At 41.0% G+C, this 15,268-nt stretch overlaps 1 protein-coding gene across 7 annotated transcripts in view; it reads left to right on the top strand.

Moving 5' to 3' along the window:
* PRDM5 (PR/SET domain 5) overlaps positions 1-15,268 on the top strand; it is a 284,272-nt gene that overhangs the window by 96,316 nt on the left and 172,688 nt on the right. For 5 of the 7 annotated variants that reach the window (XM_040418393.1, XM_040418395.1, XM_040418392.1 and 2 more), the window contains 2 exons: positions 4,898-4,945; positions 7,612-7,691. In XM_040418393.1, the coding sequence (XP_040274327.1) occupies positions 4,898-4,945; positions 7,612-7,691 (128 nt within the window). The remainder of the gene's footprint in view (positions 1-4,897; positions 4,946-7,611; positions 7,692-15,268) is intronic. The other 2 variants (XM_040418396.1, XM_040418394.1) reach the window with 1 other exon arrangement.

The raw sequence follows: 15,268 nt of genomic DNA, 5'->3' as shown, positions 1-15,268 counted from the left end.
CATTATACAGTTATAATGAGTAATGACACCAACATCAGCCTCCATTCTAAATATTAACCTTAATGTCCCCCACAGTGACAGTGGCCCCCATTTTCATGTCTCCCACAGTGGCCCCCCCCATTGTAATTAATGCCCCCCCCATTGTAATTAATTCCCCCCATTGTAATTAATGCCCCCCCCCATTGTAATTAATGCCCCCCCAGACCATCACTTGCCTCACAGCAGGCATCAGCATTGCTCAGGGGCTCAGGGCGGGCGGTAACAGGCAGGCAGTGCGGCGCTCACTCACTCACTGTATGTCACGCGCCTGCGCCGCCTAGTGGAAGGAGCAGGCGCGTGACGTCAGTAAGTGCCGCCCGCACTGTCTGAAGAGTGAGAGGACTCGGCACTCGGGCGCAGGTCAGGCGAGATGTCAGAGGGAGGGAACCAGGGCGCACGGCCGAGAAACGGCAAGAGGGCGCCCCTGCCGGCGCCCCCCTTCTGACAGCGCCCCGGGCGGCCGCCCGCGCCGCCCCTAGAAACGGCCCTGCACTCAGCAGATTGGCACCATTATCGCACACAACTTTACCAACTGTAAAAATGAGCGGAGTTAGCCACTGAGCGGCCTGTGACCGCAGAGCTGAAAGCAGTGCAGGACCGGTGTGGCTTTTGACTTCCAGGCCCAACAGCCGAAGCACAGCATGGCAACTACTGACCTGGGACGTCGAATAAGTTCTGGGGAGCTTGGGGGGCACTGCGGAAGAGGTGGTAGCAGTGGAAAAGGAGAGTCAGCCAAGGAGGAGACGGAGGATGGAGTAGGAGGAGGAAAATAAGAGACAGGCCTGCATGTAATCCTTGGCAGTAACACCAAATCGGGAGCCACGGTTTACATGCTTGACAGCTGTCAGAAGGTTCACCCAGTGGGCAATAAAAGTTATGTACTTTCCCTGCCCGTGTTTCCTAGACCACGTGGCTGTGGTCAGATGTATCTTGGCACTGACACTGTGTGCCAGAGATATATTCACTTGCCGCTGAACGTGGCCATATGGCTCTGAGACGCCTTTCCTTCCGGGGATCTTCCATTGCGGTGTGCCAATGACCACAAATTTTCTAAAGGCCTCCGAGTCCACCAGTTTATATGGCAGTAGTTACCGGGCTAGCAGTTCCGACAAGCCAGCGGTCAGCCATTGGGCAAGAGGGTTATCAGGCGTCATCAACTTTTTACGTTCGAACATTTGGGCCACAGAAGCCTGCATTCTGCAAGATGAATGTGATGACGGCACAGTGGAAGGTGGAGTGGAGGAGAGAGGAGAAGGAGAAGAGGCAGGACGTGGAGTGCTGGGAGTGTGACTTTGTGGGTTCTGACAGTGTTGCTCCCACTGGGCTCGGTGATGGGAGGCCAGGTGCCTTCTTAAGGCGGTTGTCCCTAGGTGAGTGTTGGGCTTACCGCGATTTATGCGTTGACAGCACAGGCTGCAGATGGCAACACTATTGTCAGCAGCTGACACCTTAAAGAGAGCCCACAGTGCGGAGCCATGTGCCGGCGTCCTGGGAGTGCCAGAAGTGACCGTGCATGGTGGATAGCTCGCTTCAGATACATTTGCAGTCTGCTTTTTGCCTCCTGTGCCCTGCGAGCTTTGCCTGCTTCTCCTCCTTCTCCTCCCTCTCTGCTGCTCCGTCTCTCCCTCTAGACTCCCCTCCTCTTCCTCTCTTGTGGGCACCCACGTTACGTCCATCGACACGTCATCATCACCTTTACCACCATTGACATTTGAGATCTCGGAGTAGGCATCAACAGCGGGGACCTCCTTTCTTGGGCTGATCTGGGTACTGTCGTCAGACCGCTGGGTGGCTGCTGTTGCTACCTCCTCTTCCTCATCCGATGTCAAGAATGGCTGCGCATTGGTAAGGTCTGGGAATGGATGGGAAAGTAATTCCTCTGACTCGAGTGGAGGGGCTATCGAACCCCTTAATTAGTATTTTGTGGAAGCAGGTATATCGCAGCCCTCAATCAGTATTTTGTGGACACAGGTGTGAGGCCATGTTATGTTTTATTAGTTTGGTAGAGGAATCTACCGACCCCTGACCCCCCTGCTTCATTATTCTACAAAGGGAAAAGTGTGTAGCTTCTGCCTGTGAGTGATTACGTTATCCCATTGTGTTGATTAATTGTATCACATGTGTGTGTTTTCTGCCTGTAACTGCATGTGATTGGTTTATGCAAGAAACTGTCTCAGTCTTCCACAAGGTCCCCCATGGGAGTGTCTCTTGCTGGAAGACCTGCATAAAAGGCTGACATGTTGCTTCATTAAAGGTTCCTGTTGGTACCCTTTATGAAGTCTGGGCTCCTGTTTGGGTAAATATCTACTGGCTGGGGGAGGAACTACTTGGAAGCTGCATTCATCCAGAACCATTCCTATCCACACCTGAACTGCAAATATAATCCCTGAGGATCAGCAGTTTGTGAGGAATAGGCGAACAAGGCACTACAACTACCAGCATTCGTAACAACTGGTGGCAGAGCGGTGGGATCGAATGGAACTCCCAAGGACAACTGGTGAATGACACAGCAGTATGAGAAACTAAAAAGGACTATGCTGAAAGATCTGCTGGAAGCCCGAGGTCAGGTGGCAAGCAACAAAAAGAGAGCTACCCTCATAGCAGAACTGATGGAGGGCGACCAAACCAGCAGCGCGACGATGTTTGTGAGGAATAGGTGAACAAGGTACTACAACTACCAACGTTCGTAACAGCAGTTATATCAAACCCCTTAATCAGTATTTTGTGGAAGCAGGTACAGGTGAAACTGTACTTGTTTCCACCAAATACTGATTGAGGCCTGCGATATACAGATGAAACTCTAAAAATTTGAATATCGTGCAAAAGTCCATTTATTTCAGCAATGCAAATTAAAAGGAATTGCATTAATGGAACAAAAAATTTGAATTTTGTGAAAAGGTTCAATATTCTGGGCTCTAAGTGTCATACTCTAGTCAGCTAATTAATACATATCCCCTGAGCAAAGGGGACCTGAGATTGTGACTTTGGGGTTTCATAAACTGTAAGCCATAATCATCCAAATTATAACAAATAAAGGCTTTAAATATCTCGCTTTGCATGTAATGAGTCTATCTCATATGTTAGTTTCACCTTTTAAGTTGCATTACTGAAATAAATGAACTTTGCATGATATTCTAATTTTCACCTAATTTGTCCGCAATTGCGAACAAGAATAGGCAGTTCTATGGGGGTGCCGGCCGGGTGTATTGTGGATCCGCAAAACACTATGGATGTGTGAATAGACCCTAACAGTAATTTTGACCAGGAGTGCCCAAACTTTTGCATGCCACTGTACAGTCATAAGAATAAATGCTCCAAAATTGTCATTTCATATGGAATAAAATTATTTACTTAAACAGGTGACCAGTCCTCTTTAAATGTCCCTAACAGAAATATATCATAAACTTATATTGATTGCACCCACAACAAATCAGTGACAGATACATATTATTATTATTATTATTATTATTATTATTATTATTATTATTACAGCACATATATATGATAGGCATCCTCCTTCTGGGTTGTGTATAAACAATAATTTATTTTATTCAAAACAATATATAAAATATAAAAAATCATATAAAAAATATATAAAAGCGCTCCTAAAAATTGTGTATATCATACATTTTCCATGATTAATCCATAGTTAATAATGATGGGGGCCCAAAAATATATAAAAAAATGTATATGAACAATATATAAACAATAATCCAATGTATTGATGAATAGCTGCAAATGATCAAAATGTCTATCGCAGCAATTCATCAATGTATGAAATAAATATAGATGATAAATAAACCTAATAGTATAGATAGCTCATATATATGATCTGAGTAAATAAATAGTATGTATCAAATGCGCTCAAAATATACTCCTTATTAATTCTCTAGATCAGGGATGCTCAACCTGCGGCCCTCCAGCTGTTGCAAAACTACAACTCCCATCATGCCCTGCTGTGGGCTGATAGCTGTAGGCTGTCCGGGCATGCTGGGAGTTGTAGTTTTGCAACAGCTGGAGGGCCGCATGTTGGGCATCCCTGCTCTAGATCGTCTGCTCTTAAATGTATATGATTATGGGAATCGTATAATGTTCCTCCGGTAATATGTCCATGGATATTTAATTAATGTTCCCATACACCTGGCTGCTGGCATCTCTCCGCGTGTTAGCTTGTATTACCCAGATCTGTACACTCGGTATGGGGCTATACAAAATAATAGGAATCCTCACCGGATCTCAGGCTGGTCTCTCTCTGGGAGAAACAAACTGCACACACGACCGTGTCCTCTCTTTCCGGTGAGCATCGCCCTGTATCGAGCCGTTTAGCTTCCCGGCAAGGATGGCCCGTTAGACCGCGTTACGCAATCTCCCCTCCTCCTCCTGCTGGAGTTATATGCCACGATATTTCATTCCTCCACTGATTTATTTTAAAGTGCAGCTTCTGTGTATGATGCTCATTAATCAGGTGTATGGTCAGGTATATGGAATAAGATTGTCTGCCAAAAATAAGTCTAAATCGCTTGCATGCAAGGAATAAAAACAAATAAAAATAATTGCCCAGCGCATTTCGGAGTCCCTATCGGGCTTTAAACATTGTAAAGAATGAATAATCTAACGTACTGTATCAATACAGGTTCTTTGTTGGGGTTAATCAGTATGGATGTTTCAGGGGTTACTTAAAAATACCCATCAATGCAGTAAGTCTCCTAGAGAATTGTGAAATGACAATATTATATCTAGATTAAAGTGTTTTATCTCTTTTATGCACCAATTTTTTATTTGCTTTTGTAGGTATTACTTGATATTGAGTGCTACTGATTAGTGGTAACCCAAACTTCTCTTGTTCTGTTCTTCTTAGTCACATTTCCTTCGACTCCCTTCTACACCAAAATGCATAGATACGAAGGTGTGTATGCCTTCATAGTATTACTACAGCTTATATATATATCACTTTACATTTTTTTGCAAAAATTACAGCATAGTCTTCCAAATTAATTACTCAGTCTTTTATTTTTAAATGTCTTGAAAACAAGAGATTTCACCTTGTATAAGTACAGAAAGTAAGTATTTAGCGCAGTGACTTTAGTGCAAGACCAACAGTCTTTGGTTATATTTGGCAATTTCAAGCATAAGTGACTTCAGATCACAAGTGGGTTGGGCAACAGTTATCATTATTTAGCTCTACTCTCCATGTTAGAAGTCGATTGGTACTTTTTTTTTTTTTTTTAATAAGTATTTTTTGTGGTTCATTTGGTTTCAGTAGCCAGAGGGATGAGAAAAGAGAGGTGATATATGATACTTTCTGAAAATCTTTGCAAGCTTGAAACCGGAAAATCAGCTAATCAACCAGTTCTGCTAACTGGAAACCAGCTCAGTTAAGAAAAATAATCAGATGTTACTCCGAATCCTATAGCATATGGCTACTTTCCTGCAGAAAAATAGGGCTTTGTGAACTGATCATGCTATGACATCTGCAAATGTTTTGAAAGTAAAATCCTTTGATAGGAATGGTTATACTTGATCCATGTCTGGTCATTTTTTTACTTGCAAAGCTTTTAAGTACCATTTGACAAAGTGAAATGTAATCACCAACACCAATGGGATTGTTGTAAAAAGAGGACGATAGCCACCGGATACTGAGAGACATTCCTGGAGCATCTGCCTAAGGATTGCACTTTTAATTTACTCAAACTGCCCAGTTCTATTGATATGTATATTGATAGAATGATGTCACTTTGTATTGGTTATTGTGGTTATTGAGATAAAATTCCATGTAGGAGTTTTCTGGAATTAATATGTTTATTTATTTTTTACATATATACTCATGTAGTTGCTTACCTCATGCACATCTTCCCCAAGGTTTTTTTTTGCTTTCTTTAAATTTTAATTTGGACTCTCCTTACCCGTTTTTTAATTTGGACTCTCCTTACCCGTTTCTACCATGTGAACAAATCACACTGGTTTGTTTCCATCCCGTATGTAGTACTTCCTGTTGCTGTACCCAACCAAACCCATGATGCACTTCTCCTGCTCTAGCACCGCCCCTAACAACACCCAGCTAGTTTATAGCTCCTCCCACCCAGCTAATTACATAGACACTCCCCTATCACTGCCCCTGCTGCAGATTTGACACGACCATGGACATAACATCACAGGAAATAAGAAAGAGCTGCATGGACAATGTCATGTGACCACAGCCCAGAACAGAAGATAGGAGCAATAAAGATAAAATAAATACATTATAAAATTATTGCTACCTTTGTTTTAAAGGATGTTGACACCACAGACCGCTTGTCAACTTCTGTGGGTTATGTGGCCTCTGCAGTGATGTGTCCCCTATGTGTCACGTGGTTCAGTGACATGGAGGATTTGTCACTGTTGGAACAGAATAAAGTACAGAATCTTGCTGCAGATGTGCACGTAGTCTAATAGTCTCAGAATCGTGCAATGGAAATATGCGTGTCTCTTCTGTGATTTGGATTCACTCTTGGTTTTGACATACAAATTCTGATAAAAAAATGCTGACCAGAATACTGCCATGTGACAGTGACCTTAAATTGCTTTTTTAGCATGCTAAAATTAATTTGTGATGCACTTTACAACAAAAAAAATGTTTTTGACAAGGATCTGCAAGGCCTATTATAATTGCCACCCTAATTATGTGTGCAAATGACACAACATCTTCAATTTCGCTAGTGATCCACTTACATAAACAGAGAATGTTAAAAAAAAGTAAAATAAACCATCTTGTCACGTCAGTATGAGTTCTAAAGTGCCCTGTTTAAGTAAACAGTCTGATGTCTATAGCACATAAACCATTCTGCAAGCTGTCAGTCATTTCCCTCGTGTAACTGGCCTAAAACTTGTTTGTATCTATGGTGTTTTAACTATTGTATAGAGGAGATAGAAGATTACATTTTCCTAAGGGTGCTTTTAGATGGTCCGAAGCCCAGCCCTAATGAGCACTCATTAACGATATAACCCATTTAAAGGGCAGACTGAAGTTAACTGAAAATATTATAATATTTTTTTAATATTTTGCAACAACTCTGCTATTATGGTAATTTTTAGTTAGCAGAATGTCTCAGTAGTGCCACATAGTACACTGTTTTCATATTATAGCGCCATGCAACATTTTGTCACAACACTGTAATAGTCTACTGTGTAGTGTCCATAAAAATACTACATGTACTATGGGGCACATTTATTAAGACCAGTGTTTTTGACGCCGTCTTACATTTAGACCATTTTCTACGCCTAAAACAGACTACCGGCCCATCCCCACCAATGCCACAACCACAATTTTAGACCTGGCATGAGAGGGAGAAGTTGCAGATATAGGTGTATTTCAGTATAATAAATGACCACCCTAATCCATATAGTTGTGGTATATATAGCTCCATAGTTTGGTAGTTCCGATATAATAATAATATCATATACAGTACACAGTAGTGTCCAAATAGACAATAGAACCTTTATATATGTATTCCATTTTAGTACTCATATCTCTGTTCTTCAGCAGTTCTATTACTCCTTTCCTCTCACTTGACGTATGTTCTTCTCTTATTTCAGGAAATTCTAAAAAGAGGTTGATGTGCACAGTCTGTAACAAAAAATGTTCATCGTCAGTTAACCTCCAAGATCATCGAAAGGTAAGTATGGACTAAACATCATGCGTTACTCCTTAGCAATTCTGAGCACCTATGATGCGAGTCGTGAAGGTGGCTCTCCCTTCCAGAGGTTTAGCACCGTTAGAGTCATACTTACCACCATATTATGACTCTATACAACTTCCTAATTCATAGACTTCTAGGGGGCCTCTGTGATATGTTATATCGGATGCAGAGATAAATGCGGAGATGAAATAAGAAATGCTTCTAGCGGAAAATATCTCGGTAATGTGTTGCTATACATTGGTGCCATAAGGCAGCAAAAAGAGTAGAGAGGAGCTGCAGGAGACTCAGTACAAGTAAGTGTGAGGCCTTGCTCCTTAAAGGGTTTTTCCGGTAATTATGATTTTTTAGCAAATGCCCACAGCCTGCCCCCTGGAACAGAACATTCATACTTACCTGCTCCACACCGCTCTGGTCCTCTATGCTGCTGTATCAATCTTCTGGTCACCTCACTGTTTTCTTCTGGTAGTGCATGGTCACATACAGTACATCGCTCCATCCAATAACTGACTTCAGCGGTGACATGCTGCTTATTGCCACATCACCACTGAAGCCAGTCATTGGTGGGAGCAGAGCATGTGACCATGTCCATGCACTAAGTATATATAGAAATACGCAGCACTCCTCCACTAGTGAAAGAAATCCAGTCTTTAATTTAAACCAGCAGCATAATACAGCGACGTTTCGACCACCTCCGGTCTTTGTCAAGCAACAAATACCGGAGCTGGTCGAAACGTTGCTGTATTATGCTGCTGGTTTAAATTAAAGACCAGATCTTTTTCACTACTGGAGGAGTGCTGCGGATTTCTATATATACTTATTTCATGCTGGGACCCATGGCCAGGTTCCCTATCTTCGTGCACCATCACCCTTCTTAATGGTATTTTTCTTATTCCCATGCTGGGATTTGTAGTGCTGCTTGTCATTCAACTTCTTTACTACATGTCCATGCACTGCCAGATGTGAACAGTGTGGGGACAAGATGATGGAGACAGCAAAGGCAGTGTGAGGGACCAGAGCGGCAAAGAACAGTTAATTATGAATCTTCTCTTTCAAGAGGCAGGTTGTGGACACTTGCTAAGAAATCTTAATGACTGTAAAACCTTTTTAAAGAGACTCTTTAGCGACCGCCTTAACAAGGCTCATTTACCTTGGCAAATGTGATGATTGTCTTCTTTTTATCGTCTTTTCTTTTTCTCACTGGTAGTTTAGTACACTGCACTGTCATTTTATATTGCCCATGCGAAAATGGAAATCAGATCTCCATGCGCTAATTTCCTGGTGAGCTTGTAACATTCTGGGGAGATGGAGCTGCAGGGTGAGGGAGAGTGCAGACGCCTGAACCAATGAGGATAAAGGAGGTGTGTCTCAGACTAACGCAAGCTCTCTATAGTCATTGTAGCTAAAAACTAGTCAAAGACGACATCTCTGATAGAGAAAAGCTAAAAAGCAGTCATGCAGCAAGATAAGAGGACAAGGAAGAGCAGGAAAGCATCCCCTGTAGGTATTGACCTACAATGTTAAATTCCTGATTAGACGGTAACCTTAAGATGCACAATTGCCATCATAGGAGCCCTGTTGAAAGGAAATATGCACAGTTGTAAGGCAAAAAATATTACACTATAGCAATAGCATTTTAATAACTGATTAAATTAATAACGAACTAAATAACAGTACTGATTTCTAGAGTTTTTTTTAAATCAATGTTTATCTGCAACATAGTAACATAGTATATAAGGCCGAAAAAATACATTTGTCCATCCAGTTTGGCCAGTCATCTTGCAAGTTGATCTAGAGGAAGGCAAAAAAAAAAACTGTGAGGTAGAAGCCAATTTTCCCCACTTAAGGGGAAAAAAATTCCTTCCCGACTCCAATCAGGCAATCAGAATAACTCCCTGGATCAACGACCCCTCTCTAGTAGCTATAGCCTGTAATATTATTACACTCCAATAATACATCCAGGCCCAGCTTGAACTCTTTTAGTGAACTCACCATCACCACCTCCTCAGGCAGAGAGTTCCATAGTCTCACTGCTCTTACCGTAAAGAATCCTCTTCTATGTTTGTGTACAAACCTTCCTTCCTCCAGACGCAGAGGGTGTCCCCTCGTCACAGTCACAGTCCTGGGGATAAATAGCTGATGGGATAGATCTCTGTACTGACCCCTGATATATTTATACATAGTTATTAGATCTCCGCTTTTTTGTAAAGTGAATAACCCTAATTTTGATAATCTTTCAGGGTACTGTAGTTGCCCCATTCCAGTTATTACTTTAGTTGCCCTCCTCTGAACCCTCTCCAGCTCTGCTATGTCTGCCTTGTTCACAGGAGCCCAGAACTGTACACAGTACTCCATGTGTAGTCTGACCAGTGATTTGTAAAGTGGTAGGACTATGTTCTCATCACGGGCATCTATGCCCCTTTTGATGCAACCCATTATCTTATTGGCCTTGGCCTGTAGGGAACAATTAGAATATGATTCTGTGAAGGAGTTTCCGCACAAAAAATATTCTACTGTTTTTAAACCAGCTCCTGGATCAGAATATTTTTGTAATTACATGTAATTCAAAATTTTATATAGCCACTGACTGAGTTGTTCAATAAAATCTATCTGTATATCACCACCTGCTGTTTGCTCTTTTTCCTAATTTCTATACCTCACTGAGGTGAACATCCGTGCTCTTTTCCCCCTAAGCTGTCAGCTGTCTAGCAGAGTAATTGGAGCAATGAGTGGGGAGATATCCATATGATGTATAGGGCTGGTTCTCGTTTTGTTAGAAAGAGGTTGTCATGTACTATATGGTATATGATATTTATTTTTTACATTAATCATGGCATAACCCCTTTAAGATGTTAATTAGACTTTTAGACATAGCTAAATTATACCATATGTTAAAGGGGTTTTCCAGACATTCATTATTGATGGTCTACCTACAAGATAGGTCATCAATGTTTAATCAGTGGAGGTCCAACTCCCAAAACCCCAGCTGATCAGCTGTTTGAATATGTGGTCCAGTGAGTGCTGTAGTCTCTTCCTTGACCGAGCATGTCATGTTCATTGGTCACATGACCTATTTGCAGCACAGTCCCATTCAAGTAAATGGAACTGGGTTGGAAGACAAAGCGCAGCCACTATACAGTGTACAGCGGTTTTATTAGTAAGTAGTGAGAAAGCCGCATGCTCACCGGAGTGCCACAGCGTCTTCAAACAGCTGATCAGCAGGGATGCTGGGTGTAAGACTTTCAATAATCACATATTGATGCCCTACAGTATCCTGAGGATATTGATGACCCTATCTGAAGGCCTGCTGGCACAGAGAGAGTTAACAAATCGAGCAGACACAGTAGACATGTAGAACCTGCTTACCCTGGATGGCACAGGGAGAAGTGTCATAGAGTAGGTTCCCATCCAGATTGAGGTCACCTTCCCATGGTGGACGAGCACAAATTATTTTGATAAAAATATATTTGATCAGTACCTAATACTCATTTTATTTAGTGAATAAAGCATTAGTTCATATATTCTATGTTTGTAGAGCGATGTTGCATTGTCTTTGCTTTAACTATCCCGAGGATAGGCCATCAATATAGTAGTCTTGGAAAACCCCTTTAGCTAAGCTTTTATGTTATCCTCCATTGTCATACCTGAGCAATTATTCAGATTTTTATTATAGGGTCTACGGCTAACAATATTTTTTCTTAGATGCTTCTTAAACCTTCCGTTAATAGTTTGATCTAAATAGTGCGAATAGTATTTTCTTTTTTCGTAACTTTCATGTTTAATGAAAGTTGTAAACCTAGCATGCAATTTTTTCAATCTTTCTTCCATTTTCTCGGAAAAAAAGAAATCTCTCTGACGTGGTTATGGAGATTTTATATTTAAAGGATGCACTGTGGTTTAACATTTCTGACATTCAGGCCTATCATATACTTTACAAAAACATGTTGATAGAATCAAATTAATAAAAACTTTGCAATCACAAAATAAATAGTAAAAATAATTTAAAAGTGCAAATGTTATTGTCACAGAAATACTGCAAAACTGCATTGATAGAGCCACGTATGTATCAACCTATCTATTGGTAGTGGCCGACTGTACAATAAGATGGGTACACCGGGATACTGGTAAGAAACGCAAGAGCGCAACATACCCCACTTAACCATATTTGAATTGCGCTCCACATTGTCATCAATAGGAAAACACAGTATGAAAATATAATGAGACTGAACTTAATATATAAACTCGAAAAGATAATAGAGATATGCTACATATGAATATACAATATAGAGGAGTATCTAACTTTATATACCGCAGTATATGAACTTAGTTCAAAAACTGCGTGAGCTCCGCAATTGGAACTAAAAGAGGGACCGTGACTACAATTAACTATAAATACTAATATATCACTATATATATTTTAGCATTTTTTATCCTTGTCTTATATGAAATGTACCTTTTCAGATTTTATAATTGTTGTCTGGATTCTCATATGAATTGTATCTTAAAATAAATGTTATATCAATTACTTAGAGCCGGCCATTGGTTGAATGATATAATACTGCAAAACTTGTCATGCACCTCCCCATCAGACCCTGAATAGGCTTAACACAATATATTAGCTTTGCCCTGGGTGTTATTTTAAGTTTTTTTATTTTAAGTTTTTTTTTCTGTATATCTTTTTATTTATATCAGTGGATTGAGGTTATATCATCATCTTTTTTTGGCAAATGCCTATTTTATGATCTGTAAACTTTTTAGCAGTACACTGATCTTACGACTGACTGACAGCTCCCACAAATTTCATGTTATGGTACATTCATGAGAAAAACAAGGTACACCCTCTTTGAATTCTATGGTTTTACATATCAGGTAATAAAAAAAAAATCTAAAAAATCTGTTCCTTAAAATGTCTTAATATTTGGTAAATACAACCTTAGATGAACAACACATGACAAATTTATTGTATTAAATTATTTAACAAAAATTGGGCCGAAATGCAGAAGCTGTGTGTGAAAGATTAAGTGCACCCTTACTGCCTCCATAGGAACTAAGAGGTTATGTATCAGTGAGATGCTGCTAATCACATGCCCTTGATTAATTGATCATCAGCAAGTGTGACGATTTCGGTAAAAGCAGCAGTTTTGGCAGTTTGCTGGTCTAGACCATTCAAGTTAACACAATGCCAAGGGGAAAACACATAAGCAAATATCTTAGAAAAGCAATTGTTGCTGCCCATCAATCTGGAAATGAGTTATAAGGCCATTTATAAGCAATTTGAACTCCATTATTCTACAGTGAGAAATATTTTTCACAAGTGGAAAACATTCAAGACAGTTGACAATTGTGATGTCCCAGCAAATTTACCCCAAAGTGAGACCATGAAGTGCTCAGAGAAACTACAAAAAACCCAAGAGCTACATCTAAGACTGTATAGGCTTCAGTTAGCATATTAAATGCTCAAGTTTGTGGCAGTACAGTTAGAAAAATACTGAAAAACTATGGCTTGTTTGAAGGCTTAGCAGAAAAAATCCTCTTCTTTCTAAAAAAAACATTGTAGCACTGCTTAGGTTTGCAAAGTTGCATCTGAACACGCCAAAATATTTCAGGAACAATGTTCTTCAGACAGACAAGATTAAAGTGGAGTTGTTTGGTTAAAACCAATCAAGACATATCAGCATAATCGCCTCAAACCATTTGACAAGCACAGTAGTAGAGGGGTGTGATTAGAGATTGTTTTAGTACCGAGAAGACTTAGGCACCTTGCAGTCATGGAGTCGACCATGAACTCCTCTATATATCAAAGTATTCTTGAGTGAAATATAAGGCCATATATGCAGCAGCTAAACCTTGGCTGAAACTTGGTCATGCAACCGGTCATTGATCCTAAGCACACTAGCAGATCTAGAAGAAAAAAAGAAAATAATTAAGGTATGATAATGGCTCAGTCAAACTCCAGACCTCAACCCAACTAAACTGCTGTGAAAGGACCTTAAGAGAGCTATGCATATATGAACTACCATAAATCTCAATGAATTGAAGCAACATTGTAAAGAAGAATGGTCCAAATTTCCTCCAGAATCATGTGAGAGACTGATACTCATACAAAAACGGAATACTTGAAGTTTTTCCTCTAAAGGTGGGTCTACAAGCTATTGGTTTGTGTGGTGTATTAAGTTTTAAACACACATTGTTTTTCCATTTTGGCTTTATTTTTGTTGAATAAATAATAACATGGTGGAATTTGTTGTGTGGTGTTGTTCATCTGAGGTTGCATTGATCTTTTAAGGACCAGATTTTTAAAAAAATTATAATTACTCCTGATTAGGGATGAGCGAACCCGAACTGTATAGTTCGGGTTCGTACCGAATTTTGGGGTGTCCGTAACACGGACCCGAACCCGAACATTTTCGTAAAAGTCCGGGTTCGGGTTCGGTGTTCGGCGCTTTCTTGGCGCTTTTTGAAAGGCTGCAAAGCAGCCAATCAACAAGCGTCATACTACTTGCCCCAAGAGGCCATCACAGCCTTGCCTACTATTGGCATGGCTGTGATTGGCCAGTGCAGCATGTGACCCAGCCTCTATATAAGCTTGGGTCACGTAGCGTTGCACGTCACTCTGCTGATACAAGCGTAGGGAGAGATTGTAGCTGCGACGTTAGGGCGAGATTAGGCAGATTAACTCCTCCAAAAGACTTCATTCAGTGATCGATCTCCAGCTGTGGATCATTGAAGTGCTGATATTCAATTGCTCACTTTTTTTAGGCTGCCCAGAGCGTTTTTATATCACTTTTTTCTGGGGTGATCGGCGGCCATTTTGTGGCTTGTGGTGCGCCAGCACAAGCTACCACCAAGTGCATTTAACCATCAATAGTGTGGTTATTTTTTGCTATATCCTACATCAGGTGCAGGCTGAGCCTGTGTCACCCAAGTGCATTTAACCATCAATAGTGTGGTTATTTTTTGCTATATCCTACATCAGGGTCAAGCTTTCATCAAGTGCATTTAACCATCAATAGTGTGGTTATTTTATGGCCATATACTACATCAGGTGCAGGCTGAGCCTGTGTCACCCAAGTGCATTTAACCATCAATAGTGTGGTTATTTTTTTGCCATATACTACATCAGGGGCAAGTTGAGCCTGTCACTAGGGATGAGCGAACCCGAACTGTATAGTTCGGGTTCGTACCGAATTTTGGGGTGTCCGTGACATGGACCCGAACCCGAACATTTTCGTAAAAGTCCGGGTTCGGGTTCGGTGTTCGGCGATTTCTTGGCGCTTTTTGAAAGGCTGCAAAGCAGCCAATCAACAAGCGTCATACTACTTGCCCCAAGAGGCCATCACAGCCTTGCCTACTATTGGCATGGCTGTGATTGGCCAGTGCAGCATGTGACCCAGCCTCTATATAAGCTTGGGTCACGTAGCGCTGCACGTCACTCTGCTGATTCAAGCATAGGGAGAGGTTGCTGCTGCGACGTTAGGGCGAGATTAGGCAGATTAACTCCTCCAAAAGACTTAATTCAGTGATCGATCTCCAGCTGTGGATCATTGAAGTGCTGA

Source organism: Bufo bufo, chromosome 2, assembly GCF_905171765.1.
Source record: "Bufo bufo chromosome 2, aBufBuf1.1, whole genome shotgun sequence".
In the NCBI taxonomy this organism is placed as follows: Eukaryota; Metazoa; Chordata; class Amphibia; order Anura; family Bufonidae; genus Bufo; species Bufo bufo.
The sequence above is the reverse complement of the archived record's forward strand: the minus strand, read 5'-3'. Positions and strand labels throughout refer to the sequence as shown.